This window comes from Lytechinus variegatus, chromosome 16 (genome assembly GCF_018143015.1).
Source record: "Lytechinus variegatus isolate NC3 chromosome 16, Lvar_3.0, whole genome shotgun sequence".
Classification (NCBI taxonomy): domain Eukaryota; kingdom Metazoa; phylum Echinodermata; class Echinoidea; order Temnopleuroida; family Toxopneustidae; genus Lytechinus; species Lytechinus variegatus.
In genome coordinates, this window is record NC_054755.1 from 24,344,925 (window position 1) to 24,369,395 (window position 24,471).

At 38.7% G+C, this 24,471-nt stretch overlaps 1 protein-coding gene across 1 annotated transcript; it reads right to left on the reverse strand.

The window, feature by feature from the left end:
* Positions 1 to 19,835: 19,835 nt before the first annotated feature.
* On the reverse strand, positions 19,836 to 23,862 carry LOC121430398. The gene is made up of 2 exons (XM_041627684.1): positions 23,519 to 23,862; positions 19,836 to 20,615 (listed from the first exon to the last, which is right to left on the reverse strand). Exons 1-2 carry the CDS (start codon positions 23,791 to 23,793, stop codon positions 19,973 to 19,975), a joined length of 918 nt encoding a protein of 305 aa, XP_041483618.1. The 5' UTR covers positions 23,794 to 23,862; the 3' UTR covers positions 19,836 to 19,972.
* Between the last annotated feature and the right edge of the window lie 609 nt (positions 23,863 to 24,471).

Consider the following 24,471-nt stretch of genomic DNA (forward strand, 5'->3'; position numbering starts at 1 on the left):
AAATAATAAAGTAACTATTTTAGGTGTAGATATGCATGGGCACGTCGTGGTCTAGTAGTACTGACACTCGCCTTTCAAACAGAGGGTCGTGGGTTCGAATCCTAGCCATGGCGTGTTTTCATTCTGCAAGAGATTTATCCACACTGCTAAAAAAAATTTATTTATTTCACTTCCATCAAATAAAAACAAATTGTATACCATATATAAACATAAGTATTTGTATCCGTTGCAAAGAAACAAAAATAATAATATATATGTTGTTAAAAAAAACACTTAGACAATTTGGGCAACACGTTTGAGGTTTCAAATAAGTATACTATTTTTCAATGGGTTACGCGGCAGGATTAATTGGCAGGATTAATTCCTTGCGTGCGCTAAGCGCCGGTGATGGTTGCTCGAGCTAAAGCCGGGATTATAATAATAGCAAGCGCTTTGTATCCTCAGGCGAAAGCGCTATATAAATCCAGCTATTACTATTACATCCGCGACCATGTAGTGATAATTAATCTAAATTGTTTTTCATCAGAATTTCTTTTGAAATCAGCTATTGCAATTACTTTCATCTACTTTTCAGTGTTTCATTGTTTTTGATGGAAGGCACTGTATTGACACATTCCATTGTTTTAAAATCATTTGTTCAATTTAGTATTTTAATGTTGAATAATTTATTATTGTGACTGATTTCTCATAATTACTTTATCAAATTTTCTCTATGATAATATCTTTGTTATTTTTGTTGTTGTCAGATTTTAATTAAATTTCAAGCATTTTGACTGGCGAATTTTGCTCTTTTTGTTGAAATATACTTGTATTCAATGGAGAGTGTTCCCTCTAAATTTGCAGCTTTGCACGTGAAGGTGTGTGTGAGGGAAAGATTAGCCGGGGAATACCGCTTCGGATAATGACCGATAATTCGTGACTTTAAAAAGAACAGTGATGTGAACGATTTGTTAGTGAAAACCCGTAAACAAGGACTGGTATCATTTATGATTCCAGACATTTTCCCTCATTCCGTCCGCACATTGTCTTTTTCTTTCTTTTTTTTCTTTATACAAACCATCAGTGGGTATTCTTTCCGTTTAGATTGCCCTGAAAATGTGTTAAGTTTGACGGATTGAGCGAGACACTTCGTTCGATCTGAGTACCCCGGGTACATACGGAGAAAAGGTGTCCTCTTGTCATGGACTCAAACCTCATCGATTGATCTATTGTGATGATGTTATCCTAGCTAAAGAGTTGATTTGCTCTTCATTTTATAAGATATTGGTTCCACTTTCGCGTGCGTAATAGCTCTTATAATAACTGTCAATCGTTTTGTAATTGATTAGCCTTGCTCGAGCAATGAGCTAGAGGCACTTGCACCACCTACGAAGAAAGAGTGCTGCGAAATCATTATAAAGTAAAGTGTAAGAGAAATAGACCTTTGGCAGTTTATTTGGGGGTATTTATTACAAATATTCAGGGGATTACCGAGTGAAATAATTAAAAATGGTAAAGATATAAGAAGGGCGCGTTAAGCGGAACAGACCTTCAAAGGCGCCCCAGCTAAGATCCCGCTAAGTAATTATGACAACTGGGGACCATTTCGTGGAAGTTGTAAACACTGACAAGCTGACTTTCTTCGACAGTTACCATAGTAACAGTGAGAGGCCACTGCCTCTCAGCCAATCAAAACCAAGGATTTAACTGAAATTGTCAGCACTTATGACAACTGAAATGAAATGAAATTTAGTCAGCGCTGACTACTTTCCTGAAACACCCCCTGGAGTATGTTGAAAATTGTTGTGAACATTGGACATTTCGTTGGGGTGGACTTGTCCTCGTTGGGGCAGACGTGTTAAACTTTTGGAGGCTGGGTTTTTGTTTTCTTCATCTTTGATAAATCCAAGGAAAAGTAAATTCGTCCTCTGATGAATCAAATGAGGAAGTTTTTCAAGTTTTGTGCATGGTTATTGGGTGAACCCCTACCCCCTCCCCCAGCCCCTGTTTAATATACAACCATTAAACACCTTTGTCACATTTGCTCTAAGGCGGCCGTACGGCGAGTCGAAAACAGCAATTTTATTCATTTTTATTCAAACCACCTATGCATAGCTGGTACAAAAAATGTTAAAAAGGCTGTTTTCGACTCGCCTACAAACCGGGGCCATCAAGACGATATTTGCTTTACACTGAGCTGTGATTTACATGAACTTGCTTAGGCTTGATTTTCATTTTGTTAATCATTGTCAAGCTTGGGAAAAGTGGGGAGAAACAAGTATTAAATGAAAAATGACATGTAAACCCACTTTAAATGGTAAAAACTTAGTGAAAAAATGCTGGAGATGTCTGATGTAATTTTTTGTTCAGATGCAGTTATGTCCTCAGATCCAGCTGGCATTAAAAGGGTAAAGGTTGTGCTGGTACAAAAAATGTTAAAAAGGCTGTTTTCGACTCGCCGTACGGCCGCCGTAGAGCAAGTGTGACCAAGGTATGAGTTATGTTTCCTTTAGAAAACATCAATACGCTTTGCACTTGAGAGTCAATGAGCTCTCTTCCATTTACACCCCTAGTGTTTTTTGGGGGGCTGTAGAGCTATAATTTTCATCCGATCAAGTTGTTTAAACGTGGAAGTGCTTACGAGATGAGTTAGTATATGGAAATGAGATCTCTATTCCCATCTATGATCAAGCAAACCGTTAAAGGGGAAGTTCACCCTGAAAAAAACTTTGTTGTAAAAATAGCAGAAAAAATAGTAAAAATATTGGTGAAGGTTTGAGGAAAATCCGTTAAAAAGTAAGAAAGTTATTAGAGTTCAAACTTTTGGATTTGTGACGTCATAAACGAGCAGCTGCCCCATGTGTTATGTAATATAAAATGCATTAAATTTCAAATTTTGTATGGTTCCTGATGACTTAATTTTGTTTTCTATTCATGATCGGGTGTGAAATGATTTGTCTATATATAAAAGGTACAGTGAAAACCATTTTCAATTTTCTGAGAAAATGACATTTCTTTGATTTTTTTACCATTCGCTATGTATGAATGCTGCTCGCATATGACGTCACAAATCAAATAATTGAAATTCTAATAACTTTTTAATTATTTGATGAATTTTTCTCAAACCTTCGGCAATATTTTTTATTAGTTTTTCTGCTATTTTTACAATAAACTTTTTGTCAGGGTGAACTTCCCCTTTAAAGCACGATATGATTGGCCTTTCCTTTACTAGGAAAATGGTGATGTTCTACCCAAAACTAATCTCTGCCAAACGAGCTCTTCGGTAATCAAACGATAATGGGATTTGATGTGCATTTTCTATCCGGTGTTTAATGACTTGTAACTGTGCAAATGGTGAACCGAAGCGAGCAGTTCCGGTGAAATTATTAAAATTTATACGTCGAATTACCCCCTGAACGTTTGGATTCCCGCCAAAAGGGTGATCTATTAACCGCCCTGCGATTTAATGTATACAAATTAAAAACTTGAACGTCTTTGGTTGGTATATTCATGGACCATGGTATATCCTTCCTAGGGTGCGTTTATTCGACACTTTTTTACCCTAGAATCATGATTAGAATCATGATTCAAATCACGATTCTGCAGAATCACGATTGCGTTTAGTCGAAATTGAATATAATCATGATTAGAATCACAAACATGAAACACGAAAAAAGGGGCGTTTGGAAAGACGTTTCTGTAGAATCACGAACGAAAAAGGTCGTATAAACGATATCGTGATTTGAATCATGATTCTATGACGTCATTGTGTCGTGCTTCTTCCGGGTTCGACTCAAAGGCGCGCGCTGTGTTTCGTGCAGGTTAATTTTCGTGTAGCAGTATTGCCTGCATTTAGGAATTATCATTCTGTGTATTGTACCCCCGGGGTTGGACTGTAGCGTCAATTGTATATTTCATTGTTTTCATCCATCATTTCTTCAAGTTCCAAAGGCACAAATTGGACTGACGATGAACTCATCCAGGCTCTGCTTGTGATTTGGGCTCAGCCTGAAGCACAAGCATCCCTTACTGGGATTCACAGAAATAAGACGATCCCTTTCAGCGGCGCTTGCGAGGGAGGGATTTCAACGGAGATGTGGCACCGCCTGTCGAGACAAAATTAACAGAATTCGTGCCCAGTACAGGACCATTATAGACAAGAAAAATCGATCGGGAGGTGGGAGGGAGGATGATGACCCCTTCTGGTTCCCGATCAAAAAACAATACGAGGTACAATATACGGAATTCTGGAAGTAAAAGATTTATTTTTCGGAAGCCGAGTAAGCGTTGCACTTGCACAAACGATCGCGCGTTAGCTCCGGCGGCAGCAAAAATCTAGCAGCCGACGTGAAGTTAGAAACACGTGCGAAAATTTTGACCTATACTTCCTGGGTCAAACTGCGCACTGTGATGCGCACTGGATCGGCCCGAATTCAGGGAGAAACAGCGTTAGAAAGATGGTCGTATAAACGCTGATTCTGTCGGATCGTGATTCATGCTGCTGTTTTGAATCATGATTCAAATGGTGATTCAAATCATGATTCTGGGTCGAGGTCGCATAAACGCAGCCTAGGTCTACAGAGGCTGCGGAAATGGCTCGCTACGCTCGCCCTTTCAGGCTGGTTTGCTTCGCAAACCAGTAGCAGATCCCACCTCATGAGCCATTCAGACTCTGCATAGCAGACTAGGTTCGTTAGTCCGAAAACGTAATGATTAACGAACCTTATTTCGTTTTCGGACTAATGAACCTTATTTCGTTTTCGGATTAACAAACCTTCGGAACAACGAACCTTATTTCGTTTTCGGACTAACGAACCTTCGAAACATCGTACCTTATTTCGTTTTCGGATTATCGAACCTTCGGAATAACGCCACAAATGTTTGGATTAACGAACCCTTTTACGTTTTCGGATTAACGAACATCGAGGTATAGGCAATTTACGTGTTTCGGAATTACGAACCTCCGGAATAAAGAACCTTCGGAATTACGAAGTGTAACATTTACCGTGTGCCTCTTGGATATGGCGAGGAAATCCTTATAATCGCAAACCATTAAAGGTCAAGTCAATCCCAGAAAATGTTGATTTGAATCAATATAGAAAAATCAAACAAGCATCTTTCTGAAAATTTAATCGAAATCGGATGCAAATGAATAAAGTTATGACATTTCAAAGTTTCCCTTATTTTTATTTTTCACAAAACATGCAGTATATGCAAATGAACAACTCAATGATGTCCCTCAATCACTATTTCTTTTTTTTTAATTATAAAATGTTTCATTTTTTACAGATTCGGCAATCATTGCCGACTTGATTGAACAACTAAATGTTAAAACAATGGTAATGTCACATGTTCAAGGAGGAATAAAACTTTATTTCACATGACATTGAGGAGAAAATTCAAATATTTCATATTTGATATAATGAAATACATAACAAATAGAGATTGGGTGGTGGTCATCAATCCCCTCATTTGCATACCGATCAGGATGTGCAAATAACATTACTGTTTTGTGAAATCAATCGAAACTTTCATTATATTACATCCAATTTTGATGATTTTTTTGTGTTATACTTGTTTGATTTTTCTCTTTTTATTCAAATCAACTTTTGGGTGGATGGATTTGTTTTTTTAACTGGCAGCAATTATTAAGCAGTAGGGGAAGGCGGGGTAAGTTGAGCATAGGGGCAAGTTGAGCCACCAGCCCCAGGCAAATAATGAATGAGTCAGACATTGTGGTGGTGTAATGTATTGATGACCCATAGCATAACCCCTAACCCCACCACATTGTTTTCAACTTTGAAACAAAAAGTAGTTTTTAGAGGGGAAAAATATGAATTTCAGCCAAAAAAGTAAAAAAGAGTGTGAAATAGACAAGTGCTTTATAAACACACACGTCTTTAAAGGATACACACAAAGAAAATTCACGAAAGTGATGATTATAGACAAATTATATATGAATGGAAAGGTCTTGTCTTTTTATACACAAATATGTCACTAAAAAGTCTTACAGATGTTGTGGAAATGCAAGAAATGACATTAATAGAGACCCTTCTCAGCCCCCCAGCCGCCCCCAGGCAGACATTCACGCGATCGAAAACAGTCGAGAATAATGACGTCACATGATCGACTACACACTCTCTGTGCATAATACACTGATACACCTTCCTGGTCTCTATTTTTCTTCGAATTTACCGTTTTCTTCATGTGTTGTGATATCCGATTTCGACATCTTCAGACTATAAGAGAACCAGAACTGTGTTACTTTGTCAATTTTTATTGAATTATGAACTGGAAAGACCGATTTTGTCCACTCGACAGTCTTCGTTGTGTTGCTCTGATTCCAAGCTGTACGGTCCCATTCACTTGCTGCCGATGCAGGTTACGCTGTTTGATCCAGTCAAAAGTCAAGGTAAGCATGTTTGGAAACTGTAGTCTGTACTTGTTCTGACGATGCATTCAGGTCAGATGACAGATACAGATCTGATATAATTTTAGAATCATGCATTTTGGCATGACTACTATTAAAATTAAAAAGTCTTTATTTTAGAAATAATGTTTTTGCACAATTCCAGCAGATTTTTCTTCACAAAGACTTCAGTCAGATTTCTAAATAAACTGGTCAGGACTCAGGCGATTAAATTATTTAGGAGCACTGGCATGGACCATGGCTGAAAATATGCTGTTTCAGAGGAATGTTTGGCATTATCGTAGTTTTTGTCACCAGTCCATTCACTGCCGTTTATTTCGTCAACGGCGGTGATCCACTCCCTTTGACTTTGTACACAACGTCAACGAGCGCACAAACACCAAATTTCACGATAAGGCCGAATGTTTTCACGATAAGGCCAAATGTTTAAGTTTTATTATACACAGGTCTAGTACCCAATGCGTTTATGCTCAGGAGGGCCCTGTATCGTATACATCCAGATACACAGAATTATATCACCATAATGCCGATGTCATGAAGCAAGACAAATTTTCAGCAGTGGTTACCCTGATCATGCTGATTCCTGGCCAAAACTAGAGTCTGGTGTTTCTTTCTGATTAGAGTGCTTCTACATATGAATGCGTAGTGCCTTCAACATAAAACAATGAAGATAAATGCACTCTTTGTAATGACACAGAGTACCGTACCTCAAGTGATTCACTACCGCTAAGTGGTAAGTAGAGTGGGGCCTACACAAACATCACTTGAGCGTTGAGGTAGAGCACCAGTGTTCTGAGTGGAATTTTTCAGGTGTCTAAACCTACTATTATTTGTTGTTGACCGGGAATTACATGCCACCGCACGTCGTCAATCATCAAGATAATGAAATTCATACTTTGATTTGATTATTTAAATTATTTCTTTATTTTTTCTCTCTTCTACACACAGATCTGCACACTTGCTGACTCTGGTGACTTCTGGTCTCTGCTCGCTACTTCAATCTGGGAGATTCCATCATGTCTTCTTACTGATTTGGATATAGCCATTTTTTTTTCACTCTTTCCAGGAGCTACGATGCAAGTTTTGGACTGATAATGATGCAACAGAAAATTTATCTTTATCGATCTTGGAAACGATTTTGAGCACAGTTTTGGAGAGAACTAAAAAAATTTACTTGGACAGGAATACAGCTTGTCGAAAATAAGAACACACAACTTAAAACGAAAAAAACAATTTTAATGTTATTAGGGCATTTTGCAAGAAATTTTCTTATCAATCACACGTCCCAAATCAAGGGTAAGTCCTTTGATTAAAGACAAACATGTACATGTAGTTGAACTGCTATTGCAACTCAACCTTATTACGCTTGAATTTGAATTTAAGACTTACGCTTGATTTGCAATGGAACATAAGTTTCTTGCAGTGCCCCATATTTGTGTTTTGTTATCAGATATCTAACGTGCTGATTTTTCTCGAAAGGTATAATATATTTGTCCTTTTAAACGGTATTTGAATATGGGTACGCCTTTTATTTGTTTTCCACAATATTTATTGCATGTACATGTATGAACAGAAGTGAAATATTTATTGTGAAGCACTGAATGTTGTGTGCTGTTGTGTGATGGTTCATCATTTTGTTTTGTTCTAAGACTGTAAGCCTGGTGGGTGTGAGGAAGTGGCCTGGATGAAAGAAAAGTGAACATGTGCCCAATTACAGATTTGCATATTTTAAGACAATTTTGTTTCTGGATAAATATTGCTATGCATTCCCTACATTAAGAGTAAAGGAGAAGTCCACACAATCAAAAATTCGTTTGAATTTAAAGAAAAATAAGATATTGCAGGAAATTTCATAAAAACTTATTCAAATTAATATAATTACTACTCTAACATTGAGAAATTTTGCCTATATAATTTATAAAACGATGATATGCTCATCTGTGTCGATGTGCAAATTACACTAACCGTTATGTCACATGCACTAAGTTCTTTTGTATTTTGTTGTTTGATATATTTACATGACATGTAGATTTGATATTTAATTTTCTATTTATTTTCTGAAAAATTTTCAGAGGGATTTTAATTCCTCCAAATAACATTTAGAGTTACAGTTCCGTAAATGTAACCTATTGTGTTCGGATGAAGAAATTCCTATACTCAAATCTGCAAAGAATTAAAAAACAAAATGCCACAAAAAAATTAGAAACGAATGTGATGTGACAACACTAATTTGCATATCATTGTTTTGTGACTGTTTTGAGTAAAAACAGCAAGGGAAATTACTCTATTAAAATAATTTTTAGTTGATGTGGACTTGACTTTTGACTCATCCTGTACCCCTCCCATCCCAAATAAGAGTAGAATCTAATCAAGAACTTGAAAATCAAAAGCAGCAATTAAATAAGATTTGATAAATACAGGTCTGAATGGGATTTCACAAGAAAAAAAAGCTGGGTAGGGACGAGAAGGAATAAAAAAAAAACCAAGGTAATCCGAGTTTTGAACCAGGGTCCTCGCACACGATAAAACGATGGCCATCACGTTTGGCCACAGACCACTCCCTACATTGTGGTGTGCTTTTAAGATATATCAAACAAAGTCCGCTCGCCGCTGTGGGCTAATCATGTTTCGGCAATTCAACTGCAATTTCAATCATTTCGCGATGGATATTGCCATGTTATTTTGTGGTTCCTGACTTTGTTACGTAATGAAATTTCATAATTTTTTTTCAGTCGTGACGAAGAATGTCTATGCTTTATATTGATTATAATATCAATTTGTCGCAAGTGTGATTTCTAAGTGAAAATATGCTTTGTTTATTCAAATATATTTCTTGAAAAAAAATCATTTTTTCTAAGCTAAATATCGGTTACCAAAATACGTTAAATGTGCGCTTTATTTCACTGTTCAGTAAATTCAAACTTTTATCTATATAACAAGACCAATCTTGTGAGGAATAAACAATTCTAAGAGCAAAAAACCGCTGATTGGAAAGATCGTCTTCAATGGGCTGCTGTCAGCTCAGCTGCTCACGCTCATTGTGTGACGTCACTCAGCTGGAGCTCGCAAGAGGACCGATGGAAGGCAGAAATATGGCATGAAAATAAATCATTTTTGACAGCTGATTTCTGCAAACTCTAATGACTATTTTGAAAAGTGAAGTTATATATCTGATTAGTAATACTTCCCCTTTACAATGATGACCACAAAAAGGCATTATAAAATACTTTGGATTCTTCGAGTGTCTCCTTTAAATATAATAAAGACATGATAACAACATTATAAGTCCAGGTATGGATCTTCATTCTTGTCATAGTCTTTTATATGATGGATGCATAATAAATTGTGGATACAAAATTATCGCACTTAGTTCGGACTGAGGTAAGTTGAGCCAAACAGCATGGGGCAAGTTGAGCCATGGTAATTCCTATGGTAATGTATCTTAAAAAACAAAAAAAAAACATAAAAATCGATTGAAATGCTGGCTGAAAGGAGCAAATTTACATGACTGCTCATTTCCTTTTAAAGGATGTTAGTATTTATAGAGAATTAGCAAGTGAAAAGACTTTAAACAAAAAATTGGCATGCTGGTTCTCCCCTCATACATTTTGTACACAGTTTTTGTGGCTCAACTTACCCCAGAAGGTGGCTCAAACTTACCCCATATGTGGGGCAAGTTGAGCCATTTGACATCGTTTTTTTCAAAGGTCACGATGACTTTCAGTGTGGGGATAGAAAGTTATATATAGGTGGAAAATATTTCAGAAGAATTAAATTTCAAGGCAAGGTACTTATTTCGACAAGATTATTAATCATATCAATTCTAACATGCAAAAAGCAAAAACTGTTACAACTTACCCCGCCTTCCCCTACTGTTGTAAAAAGGTTGTACCTTAATTTACGAAAGGACGATTCAGTAAACGTTAGCAGCGCAGACCCTGGACAAAAAAGACAGCCGCCCACTGCCCCCCCCCCCCCTTCCATGGCACTGTCCCCGTCTAGGTCTGCCGTGTGTCTCTTCGATATGGTGACGACTTTAGGAAATCATATTAATCGTATACGACTAATTAGCAGCGATCTGACCCAATTTTTCAAGGTGAAACTAGATCAAGCAGCACTGTTGTAGAACATAGCATCTTATTTTAAGTAGGGATGATTCACATACACGCCAAATGAACCCTGGACGTAGACTATATCATCTCGCTCTATTTTCCCCTTATCTATTGCCCTCTTCGGAAATATTCTACGATTGTATCTCCTTGAGTTCTTCAGATATCCTTCATTTGGACTGTCCTTTTTCCAATATCTATGTCTCTTTTCTATCTTGAGTTGGCGTAATATAAGGTTCTTCCTTTCATGCCACTGCCCTCATTCATGTAAAAAAGGGTTGTTTTTGTGTATTCATGTTTATTAGTATGTTTATTTGTTTGTTGGATGTTTTATGAATGAAAAATAAAATAAGCATCCATGAAAAGGAATAATTTTCTTTTCCCCCCCCCCCCCTCCCGCCCATGACCATGATGACGTATTTTTTTCAAAATCCGTTCCCACACTCTACAAAAGGCTTAAAAGCAAAGCAACTAATCTTAAAGTTACTCATCCTTTTATATCGTTCAATTATACGGTGCGATCGGTATCTCTTGATGATACTACGAAAGGCAACCCATCATTCAGATAGACTGGGAAATTGCAATTTTTGCAGGCAAATCCTTCCAAATCTAAAACAACCAATCTCAAGTTCAGAAGCAAATGGCACTGCTGTAGACGCCTTCACCATGTTCACGAAATCTGATTACAGAATATGTGATATTCTCATATTCGGACTGTGCATGCTAAACGTAAATTTGAGTCTACGCTACATTAGAACGCTAAACGCCTTCTTTCTTGATAGAAAATAAAGAAAAAGAAAATCCAGCAAAATGATTTATTGACATTCGTTTGAAACTTTCATCCATTTTACATAGCTCCTGCAACGCGAGTTGATCAATATTAATTTAGTCTATGGAAAAGTAAAGGTTGACACTGGAACCATATATTAATTTGAGGGAATAGGAGATAGTACATCGTGGGAACGAGATATTAAGTCATGGGAACAAGATATTAAGTCGAGGGTACAAGATATTAAGTCGAGGGAACGAGATGTGAAGTCGAGGGAACGAGATACTAAGTCGTGGGAACGAGATGTGAAGTCGTGGGAATGAGATATTAGTCAAGGGAAGGAGATATTAAGTCGAGGGGACAAGATATTAAGTCGAGGGAACGAGATGTGAAGTCATGGGAACTAGATATTAAGTCGTGGGAACGAGGTATTAAGTCGAGGGAACGAGATATTAAGTCATGGCAACGAGATGTGAAGTCGAGGGAACGAGATATTAAGTCAAGGGAACGAGATATTAAGTCGTGGGAACTAGATATTAGGTCATGGCAACGAGATATCAAGTCGAGGGAACGAGATATTAAGTCATGGCAACGAGATATTAAGTTGAGGAAACGAGATATTAAGTCGAGGGAACGAGATGTGAAGTAGAGGGAACAAGATATTAAGTCGAAGGAACGAAATAATAAGTCGTGGGAACAAGATATTAAGTCGAGGGAACGAGATATTAAGTCGAGGGAATGAGATATTAAGTCATGGCAACGAGATATTAAGTCGAGGGAACGAGATATTAAGTCGTGGGAACGAGATATTAAGTCGAGGGAACGAGATATTAAGTCGAGGGAACGAGATATTAAGTCGTGGGAACGAGATATTAAGTCGAGGGAACGAGATGTGAAGTCGTGTGGACGAGATATTAAGTTGAGGAAACAAGATATTAAGTCAAGGGAACGAGATGTGAAGTCGAGGGAACATGATATTAGGTCGAGGGAACAATATATTAAGTCGAGGGAATGAGATATTAAGTCGAGGGAACAAGATATTAAGTCATGGCAACGAGATATTAAGTCGAGGGAACGAGATATTAAGTCAAGGGAACGAGATATCAAGTCGTGGGAACTAGATATTAGGTCATGGCAACGAGATATCAAGTCGAGGGAACGAGATATTAAGTCATGGCAACGAGATATTAAGTTGAGGAAACGAGATAATAAGTCGAGGGAACGAGATGTGAAGTCGAGGGAACATGATATTAGGTCGAGGGAACAAGATATTAAGTCGAAGGAACGAAATAATAAGTCGTGGGAACAAGATATTAAGTCGAGGGAACGAGATATTAAGTCGAGGGAACGAGATATTAAGTCATGGCAACGAGATATTAAGTCGAGGGAACGAGATATTAAGTCATGGGAACGAGATATTAAGTCGAGGGAACGAGATATTAAGTCGTGGGGACGAGATATTACGTTGAGGAAACAGATATTAAGTCGAGGGAACGAGATGTGAAGTCGAGGGAACATGATATTAGGTCGAGGGAACAAGATATTAAGTCAAGGGAACGAGATATTAAGTCGTGGGAACGAGATATTAAGTTGTGGGAACGAGATATTAAGTCGAGGGAACGAGATATTAAGTCAAGGGAACGAGATGTGAAGTCAAGGGAACGAGATATTAAGTCGAGGGAACGAGATATTATGTCGTGGGAGTGAGATATTAAGTCTTGGGAACTAGATATTAGGTCGAGGGAACGAGATATTAAGTCGTGGGAACTAGATATTAGGTCGAGGGAACGAGATATTAAATAGAGGGAACGAGATATTAAGTCGTGGGAACGAGTTATTAGGTCGAGGGAGCGAGATATTAAGTTGAGGGAACAAGATATCAAGTCATGGAAACGAGTAGTAAGTCGAGGGAAGAGTAATGTAAGTCGAGAAAGTAGCATGTAAGTCTTGGGAACGAGTTATAAGGCGGAGGTACTAGGTATTAATCGTGGAAATAAAATGAGAAAATAATATAAAGGCATGACATGATCTGCACTCTATACCTTCTTAGCATTTAGAAGTCGATATACATAAAACGCCATATTTGTACAAAAAGAAATCATGTGAACCATGAAATTATTCAACAGCGATGGAAATCAATATGATTTTTTTTATCTGAACCGTACTCTGATCGCAATCATGAAAATGTAATTTAATGACCGTGTGTTCCTTGTATTATCTGTAAACAGTTTATTCCTTTTCGCATTTACTACGGCGAAACTCTACAACGCACCAATTCTTTGGAAAATGCAATTCAAATCATAAAGGAGAGCTAGAGGTCTTTGCCGAAAGTTAATGGACTGGGAAAGCATCGGTATATCTTGACTCTAGAAAACGACATTATTTGCAATTGTTCGTCCGGTGCAAATCTTTGGATTATCCGCTGTCCCAGTCCACCAACTGTCGACAATTTAATAGCATTTTCAAAGGAATAGATGCCTTATAGAGAGTTTCCTCGTAATAAACGTGAATTGTCACCGCACAGCAAAAACTGTGGTGTTAACCGGTGTACATAGAGGACCACACCAGTTATTTTACACCAGTGTTAAATTGGTGGTGTTAGTTTTACACCTATAGGTGTTATTACAACACCTTTGGTTGTTACATTTACACTCTTTGATGTTATGTTCAATCTTAAGGGTTTTATTTTAACACCTCAGGTTGTGGTCGTCTATTAACACCAATTGGTGTCAGTTTTAACACCACAGTTTTTAAAAGTGCGGTGATGACAGTGCTGCAAGTCAGTAATTTTCTTTATCTCTATCAAAAACAAAGAAGGTCTTCCTCGAATATGTGAATGGATAAAGTAACAATATATTTTATTGTCAGTCTAGCATATATTTGAATGAGATGCTTTTAGCACCGCCAAACTGATAACTGCCTATGACCATGAAGGTGGAGGTGAATGGAATGACTATAACTTCTTTTCTGAGAAATATAATCGATGGGTTTTCCTGCGATTTTTTTTTGCGGGGAGGGGGATCTTTGTTTTAAAGTGTATGTATTTTAAATGTATCACATTGATATCACCGTTTTCTATTACGTTCATTGAAAAAAATCAGGTTCTTACAATTATCATTGTTAAAGGGGAATGAAAACTTTGGAACAAGTAGGCTTGTGTAGAAACAGAAAAATCAAAGAATAAGAACAAAGAATGTTTGAGAAAAATCGAACAAATAATGAAAAAGTTATGAGCATTTGAATATTACAATCACTATGGCCATGGAGATCCTCCTATTGGCAATGCGACAAGGATGTGTGATGTCACATGTGAAAACCTTTCCCTTTGATGGACTATAAAATACCTCCAAAACGTCTCTTTTTGTTTTTCTTATGGTGATACAAACTCTTTCTCCATGATGTATTCTTAAAAAATCTGTATTACATGTCCTCCTATAGAAAAAACACATGATCTACTAATAGATGTGATAAAAGAGGCAGTTTAAGTGAAATATATACTAAAGTAATGGGGAGAGTTGTTCACAAGTGACATCACACATCTTTGTCGCGTTGCCAATGTGAAGATCTCCATAGCATTAGTGATCGCAATATTCAAATGCTCATAACTTTTGCATTATTTGTCCGATTTTTCTCAAACTTTCGTTGATATGTTTCTTTCATTTTTCTGTTTTCACACAAGCTATCTTGTTCAAAAGGTTTCATTCTCCTTTAAATATGACGACTTGGAATCTTTCGAGCGCTGGACATAGTTCAGTGCAGTGCGCACCGTATCTGCACAATCTAACATTATACATGTTATAATTAGTCATCATTAGTCTGTTGAGCAAACCCTTCACTCGAGTTACGGGTCTGAATGTGCAGCCTACCCATGCCTTGTGTACTGAAGGCGCTCTCGGTGAGTTTTGTATGTGCTAGTCTTTGCGTGGAGACACACGTGTTGATCAAAGTTCCAATCAGGGTCTGTCCCTGCAGAGTATACCCCTTCATCGGGATCGTCATTTTCCCGAAGAAGCCAATTGATTTTGACGACACGTTCCAACAGTGAGTTGATTTCCATTTTTTTATTTCTTATATTGATCAGGACTGGATGAATGAGAAGAATTTACATAAGTTCATCGTTATCATCATCATCATCATCATCACCATTTTTCATTATCATCATCATCAACATCATCATCATTATCACCATCTTCATCACCATCATCAACATCTTCATCATAATCGGCATTATCATTGTCACCGTCATCGTCACAGCCAACGTCGTCGTCGCCACCATCAACATCATCAATCGGTGTGTTGGCTCGGTTGGTAGAGCGTTCGTCTCACAACCGGGAGGTCGAGAGCTCAAACCCCGTCCGAGTTCGACCAAAAGACAAAAAAATGGAAGTTGCTGCTACCCTGTGGCTGCCGGGCCCACGATCAATTTGGCAAAATCTTCTTTTCTTTTCTTCTTTTTAAAGAGGTGGGGGGTATTTACATTCCCAGTCTTCAACTTCGAATAATAAGATATGAATTTTCTTTATTTTTTCATCATCATCATCATCCTCATCACCTTCATCATCGTCGTCGTCATCGTCATCGTCGTCACTCTCGATGTCGTCATCATCAGCTCACACGAGCTCAAACCCACATACTGTGCTTTACCAAATTGGAGGTTTTTTTTCAAGCTCAAGATTAATTGTGCAAGTTGAATATAATATTAAGGAGATAATTATTCCTATTTCTGTCAATATGTGGGTATATTTTCAACTTTTTTTCCTTTCAGTCTTTTCCATCTTTCTCTTGTCCCCCTCTCTCTGTCTTCTGCTCAAGTATTGGTGCCCGAATGAAATCAAAATATTTATCTGATAAACACAGATTAATTGACAAGATATATTATTCCTTGGGAGTAGAAAATATTCTATGACTGTCGAGATCGCGAAGAAGCATAAGGGACAATTTCTTGATATATTTTTATCACTCCCTGATGGACAGCTCCCCTACCCATGACCCCATTCCTCCGATGTTGGCTTAAAGCCTTTGAAGATCGCTTATGAAATAGCATGAATAATCAAAAACCCTTTCTTGATAAGCCTTTTTTATTTTATACGCTGTTGGTTGCATTCCCATGAGAAATGCTTAAGTTCTTTATTAGCTGTAAAAAGGATTTGAAAATGTGTTTTAACATATTTAGCACAAAACAGAAAAGGGCAAATCCTCTCGACACGAACAAACTTCTGTTGTTACAATTTTTTGTTTATTGGTGGTGGCTCCGCAAGCACCGTCTTTCTTTCTTTTCTTCCGTGATCTCTTTAAATCCACGTAATCTCTGGTCTTAATTCAGCGATTTGAAGGAAAGGGATTTCCTTGTCTGAAGATTAAGAATGTAAATCTGTAAGAGTGATTTAACTTTAATCATGTGTCTGTTCAACAGTGAATATGAGACCGAGAATTGGGGCCCTTCCACACGTGAATCTTCAATCATCATTGTAACGATGATTGCAATTCGCCTTGAGAATCATCGGACCTTTCACACGCTCACTCGAAAACTGTGATTTGAAGTCGAATTCCCGAGCGAAGCCGGTATGTGTCATACCGCCCATTCACACAGTAAAATTTGTAATTTGAATGATGATTCCAGTGAAAAATTAGGCTAATGACGAATGTTTAGCACGTGTTAAACTATAATCACGAATTCAAATTCTACTCTGGAGGTGAATTCCAGTTAAGTTTCACTCAAATCATAGTACGAATGTGACGTGTGAAAGGCTTGACCTCCAAAACATATTTTGGGCGGCGGAACTTTCAAGCACCACTGACGCAATTGTCATGCACTCATCGTATCGATGCAGTGCTTTGATTGACAAGTCACCAAGGACGTATATCGCCTTCGATCACAGTTTTCGAGTGAGCGTGTGAAAGGTCCGATGATTCTAAAGACGGATGATTCATGACTCAGGTGTGAAAAGGCCCCTTCGTGACTTGTCAATCAAAGCTTTGTGATTGCATGACAGTTGTATTATCTATTAAAGTCATTGTAAGGAAACATAAGCTCCGCCCCCCTCCCCTTCCCCCCAAAAAAAAAGAAGAATAAGATGTTTTAAAGGTCAAGCCTTCCACACATAAAATTCGTACCGTAATTTAACTGAAACTTAACTGGAATTCACCTCCGGAGTAGAATTTGGATTCGTGATTGTGATTAGCGTTCATGCCTCTAGTTTGGTTTCGCACGCGCTAAAATATCGTCATTAGCCTTATTTTTCACTAGGAATCATCATTCAAATTACGATTTGTTTTTACCGTGTGAAAGGCAGTTATTGTCTTCCAATATCTTCTCCATAATTGAATTTGTTCCAAAATAGAACGTCATTAAAACCACTCTTTCATTTGATTCAACCATGTAGTCGGTCCATGATTCAACTTACTAATACACGCATGAATGGAAAAAAAAAACGAGTGTGGACCGATGATGTCACTCACTCGCTATGTCTGTATTATATGAAATATAAAACATTTGTTGTTTGTAATGTGAAACATCGTGTGATTCGTATCGTGTTTCAATGAAAAGTTTTCTTATTTTGAAGTATTGTACGATTCTTGCAATAAATTTTACAAGAAAATTGCATTATCTACTCTCTCATTTGGACATCACTGTGTACATGGTATAATGTACTAGAACTGTTTGGGAGAAACATCAATAAAATTTGCAAAAGAAAGTGTCGGTGTATGACATCAGCGAAATGTGGCGTTGTGGTGTGTGACTGTAATCCAAGGTTCGAGGTTCAAGTCCTATCAAGTCATGTCTTTCGGATGGTGGCGTTAGAGGTCGGTCCTAGACGCAAATATTCATTGCTTGATGCACGTCTAACAAAACTTAATTACACACACACACAACCTCATCGACTCACTCATTAACATAACATTGTATTTGGGGCTTTCTACTTTGTTTCTTTCTAGTCAAATGACCTTTTTGTTGAGGTGGAATTGACCTTCAAGCCACAATATGGCAAATTTTATTTTTTAAATGAAATCAAAAGATCTCTTCTGCACAGTAACGGTATTAGGTGTACATACATTTAACCTACATTTAGCGAGCTGTCGCGATTGCAATGGGGGCGGGTTCTACAATATCGTGAATCCTATTCGACGGCTTAGAGGTCTTTGTCGAAAATTGGTAACCCGGGACAGCGGATCGTCCTAATATTCGGAGCATGCCAACTTGTCTTTTGTCCAGAGTCCAGGACGACGTTGCTGTTTTTGATTATTCGATTTTTGTCAAAAGGCTGATTTGTCATGAAGGACGTTCGACAATAGATTCTCTACGTTCCAGTAAGCGTTTGCGTAGTGTTGCGAAAACTCCCCATTTTACTCCGACAACAACCTCTTCGCAATATTTACTTGATTGCCGTTACATTGACCACCCAAAGTGCCGTTTTTCGCATCCGTGTACATGCACACCTTGAAGTGCACGTGCAATCGCCATATTACTAGCTGCTCTAGTGTTGAATTTAACACTCTATTCTCATGATTCTTAAGGGTGCACCTGTGTGGGCCTTATATCAAACAATGATCTGATCCTGTTTAATCCACCAACTTTTCATCTTTTGATGAAAGGACTCTCCAAGACAGCCTCGAAGTAATCACTGCGGATCATGTTCTATATTTTTTACTGTCTGATTGTCTGTCTTTTATTCCACGTTCCGCCATTCTCTATGCAGATCCGAGGAGCGTTATTTTCAAATTCAAATTGTTTTATTCTCTCAGTAAAACATTGCATATAATAGCAAATGTAATACAAAGTTAAAATACATGTATTACAAATCAACGTACAAGTCTGTAATCGCTTTGTGGTTCAGAATTGTACGGAGGGGTAGCTGTCAAAAAGGAAAAAGATCCTTATACGCATAGGCCGACCCATTAACTAACGAAAAAGTGACATATATAATATGCAATAATAACACACAGGGATATAGCAACAACATAATTAAAAACAAACAAATAAAACAACTTAAAAATACGCATAAACAATGAACCAAGACATAGAACGTGCCATAATGCCCTAACATATTTACAATAAGTATAATAATACAAGTAATTTGATATGCATCGTTCAGGAATTGTATTTCTAAAGAAGGAATCTTTTGAACTTTGTTTTGAATAAATTAAGTGTTTTTGCATTACGTATTCTATCTATTAGCGAATTCCAAACAACAGGACCTTGATGATGGAGCGATGTGACAGTGATGGTCTTATTTTAGGGAGATGATCATTATTCGCATTTCTAGTAGGATAAGGGGCCTGTAACCCAAAGCTTATCGATGATCGCGGATGATTTTCATACGATTGATTGCATTGCCGACAATCAATCGTGAATATCAAGCGTACGAACAATCGCTAGCCTTTGTGTTACGAGACACATACTGTATTTTGCAATTCAGGTTAAAGTATTCTAATAGAGAAGTTGGAAAAGGGGATGAACAAGTTTCCGATAACATGAAAACATGAAACTTCGAGACTGCCCAAAGGCTCTGAATTATATTTCCTACGATACGACATTAACGCCCAGAGCGCGTTTATCTGAACGGAACATTAAACATGTTAAAGGTCTGGTCCACACATGGATTTTTCTCTTTTTATTCAAATCAATTTTTTGTTGGGGTGGGCTTTTCCTTTGATACGTTCCGTTAAAGGAATTTAAGATCATATTTATATTTTGAATTTATTCATTTCTTCAAAGTATGGCATGGACTGGTGCGCTAGCCTTTTGACATCTGGTGGTAGCTTGTCTGAAGGAATTGTTGTTTTAGGTGGAAGAAACCTCCCGGATGTGACTGCCGTTTCATAGAAGATATGGTTCAGGATGGACTCATTGCCAGCTGTCTTCCAGGTCTTGGTGACATCTTTAGAGGCATCCCATTGGAGAAGGGAATCACTGTAGGGAAGACCGGTCAGGTGACAGAACTTCTTCAGCACCTCAGCAGGGTTGGCCAACAGATCATCAGAGTTGATGACGATCGGGTTGGGATCCAAGTTTTCACGGACGAACCGAAAACATTCCACGGTTCCGCTGAAGAATTCGCCCGCATTCAAGATCGTGTCGTCGTTTTCGATGTCATACGCCTCTTCGTCTTCGGGATCACCAGTTCTCACGCCGGTTCTCGTCAACTCTTGATAGGAATTTTTCCTGTAGGAGGTGAACACAGCTACAGGATCCCGTATGAGAAAAACATGCTTGAATCCAGGTGGTATGTACTGACGTGATCGCTTGTCGGGGAAAGCGAGATACCCTTCCTTCGCAAAGATGTACTTGCTACTGGATGCCTGGAACTCTTTCATCAGGTTACCGAATCTGTAACAAAGTTATTAATTTGTAGAAAAAAATATGAGTCATTTACTTTCAGTGTTAAGAAAGTATTATTCCATTCCGAGACAATAATGTATATGCTGGACTCTTTCTTCAATATTCCAACTTCTCCTTTAACTTGTTCTATTTTCATAAAGCTCTCGACCCTTCCTCTTTACATTTCATTTATCTAATTACTATTCAGCCTTTGAAAAAAAATATCGAAATGAAAATAAGAGATGTTCTTTATCGAGTTGTATAAGCTGCGAGTGACGTTACTTCTTGGTGAGTTGAAGGCATTATGGCCGTCATACACAAAGCCGTATTTTCATGCCATTCATGCAATGCTTGGCATTTGACTGTTATGATGTGACATCTAACAACTGTATAAAACGAAAGTAATATCTATATTTGTTACCCTTGAGAAGTAGGCCTTTAAATCACCATGGAGTAGTCATACAATATGATTAAATATATCCCTTCTCTTAAAGCTGGTACAATCGGAGATGACAAGAAGGAAATGGATAGTTTTGCCAGGAAAGCGATATCTTGTTCCCTTGCTCATCCCTTATACATCTTTCCTTTACTAACGTCACGATCGTGATTCTTTTTCTCGGCATGGGAAAACCCCGGGGGCCACTTATATTGACGAGTGGATACCATGCACGACCCATAAAAACACGTAAAAGGATTTCTTTTTCAAGATAGGGCACGTTACTAGGGTGTCAAAAACACAAAAAATAATGAAAAAAAATCTCTTTCGCTAGAAAAACTACGTGTTTAGGGGGGTATAGGGTCAAATTTGCGGGGATGATAAAACAAATTAAATTTTTTTTACAAAGGATGTCCTTTTTGCCCCAACACTACGTGTTTAGAGTCCGATTTTCGCAAGATGTAGAAGGTGGGGTCGTACTAAACCAAATGATGTGTATATAAAAGATAAAACCGACGACCGAAGGACCCGTGACATGACAATAAAACATTCTTGTACTTGTTTAGGGGTTCATTTCAGGGAATATTTGCCAAGAGTATCGTTTTGTTTCCAATACTTGTTAAGGGCAGGGTTTCACACTCCAATACTTGTTAAGGGGTGCATTTTAAGAATATGGAAATTAGTACGTGTTTAGGGTGCTTTTCGAGACATGCATGGTCGCGCATGGTATCCACTCGTCAATGGAAGTGCCCCCCCCCCCCGGGGAGAAAACATGGACTATTTCATTTCATTTCTTCGTGTTGCCAGTGAAAAGATGACAAGAGAAAACCGCCCCTTATACCTTGACCCGTTTTTAAAATCACACTGCAAAAACTCCGGTGTTGATTTAACACCAGCCTGGAATCTATCTATTGCCCGGTTGACACTTGCACGCATTGTGGTGCCTGCATTGCCCCGCATTGATGCTGCCAAAGCGGGACACTTTATGGCACGACTTGGCTACATCAGTTCACGCAATGTCCCGACACGTTCACAAAATGTTTGCACATTGTTTGCGCATTGTTGGCGCATAGTTCACCCATTGTTCGCGCATAGTTTACGCAGTGTTCACGCGCTGTCCCGACGTGCTTTCAGAAAATATTATCGACACCCTATACTGTGACGTATCTAGCGCAATTTTAAATATTCAACGTTCTTGTGTTGACACCCTCTACGTCTTTGATTAGGACGAATCATACTGATCACGTGGTCTGCACTCACAATTTTGCCCATATCATTCGTGAGCTATATGCGTGAAGTATGCTTGACCTATGCGCAAAGTATGCGCGACCCTGTCGTGAACTAGTCGTGAACTGCGTGCCACTACCCCGGGGGTGTGCCTGCTATTCTTTGCGCCACGAAATTTCTATTACCACGAAGTGGTACGCAGTGGCACGACTATGTTGCGCACAGGTTGCGCATAGTTCACGAACAGTTTACGGTTTACAGTGCGTGAAATGCGTGCCAAAATGTTCAACATGTTGAAAATTTTGGCACGCATTTCACGCACTGGCACGCACTGCCACGCACCTATCCGCAAGCTGGCACGCAAAGCTCGCGCATTGGCGAGCATGAGTGCGTGCCCATGCGCAAACTATGCGGGAACCAGAATGCGTGCAATTGTCAACCGGGCATATGTCCACACCAAAGAAGTATTGAAACAACACCAGTTGGAATCAAGCCGATGCTAATTTTATCTGGTTTTAGACCAAAACGAAACTGGTGTTGTTTAAAGCCAGGCTGACACTTGCACGACTTTTGGCCACGATTTTGTCGTGGCAAGTCGTGCCATTTTGGGGCACGAACTGGGAGGCTCCCGCACTGTTTACGACTTGTTCACGCATAGTTCACGACAAGTTCACGAATAGTTCACGAATGCGTGCCCGTCAGTGTCCACATTGACACGAACTGGCACGACGAGTTCACGCATAGTTTGCGCATAGTTTACGCACTTCCCGCATTGGCACGACGAGTTTGCGCAATTCGGACGGTGTCGTGCTGAACTATTCGTAAACACGACGTGAACTGTTCGTGAACTTTTCGTGGCAGTTTGTTACAGTCGTGGCATGGCGCGCACTGCCACGCACTGGCACGCATCCTCCCGCATCGTCCCGACGAGTTCACGAACAGTTTGCGCATAGTTCACGACCCGGTCGCTAAATTTTGTCGTGACCAAAATTTTGAACATTTCAAAATTCTCGTCCCGACATGGCACGCAGTCACGACGTGTTTACGCACACTTCACGCCAGTTCACGACTAGTTTGCGCACTAGCACGACTTGAGTCGTGCCAATGCGTGACACAAAATCGTGCAAGTGTCAGGCTGGCATAACACTCCTCTGGTGTGGACATAGCCTATATAGATTCCGGGTTGGTGTTAAATCAACACCGGAGTTTTTGCAGTGCAGAGTTCTTGAGATATTCAATTTTCACTCACACCACTCTTTCTGGGACGAGTCTCGATCCTTGTAAACGCGCCATGAAGAGTTCAGCAGCTTCCCGTGCTGTGTCTTCATGACCTTCGTATTCCATAGGCATTTCATTTCCGGTCTTGTTCTCGTACCCTTGCCTTACGAATTGAGCGTAGGTGAAAGATTCAAACCAAATTTCCATTCCTTCTATGTTACTCAAACACTTGGTGAGGGCCGTGGATATGGTTCTTGGGACAACCCAAGCGAAGATTCGAACCGGGGAACTGTCATCAGCTGCCATCCTGTTCGTATCTTTGATCAATGTTTATAGAGTTTACTTGCAGTAAGATCTAATCGACTCACTTGTTCTTGATATTTACGTATGAAACGACCCGTTGCTAGCAGTCTATGTTCTTTCCTTTTTAAAATTGTTTTATCAATATTTACAGTAAACTTTATGAATGCTCTAAAATATACTATACAGTGTAATGTATTTCCATTTCCCAACCAAAGTCCTTTCTGCCTTTGTAAATATACATTGTCAATAAGTTGTTTTTTTTGTTTGAAGTAACAAATAGGTATCATTCCATAAGCCCCACCCCCCCCCCCCCGCTCTCACAAACCGGGGAGGGATGCATGATCTTTCTGGGTATACAGGACAGGGATGTAGACAGTAAATGATGGCCTTTTGAATTGACAATCTAATTTTGCGATAGATTTTGACGAATCTTTAATTAAATATCGTCATATTTTCCCCCTTTTCCTTTGAATGGTCTTTTAAGCCTGTGTATAGCTTTGGTAAAGGGTCAATAATGTGATTGATAATCGAATATCATCTAATATGACAGTCTTACTGAAGCGTAGAGACCGTTAGATATTTTTCCAACTGCACTTCTCTGAGAAAATTTCAAATATTCAAATCTTGGATATATAGCGCCCTCTCTCGACGATGCTTGTTTTAAATTTAAAAAATGGGCAT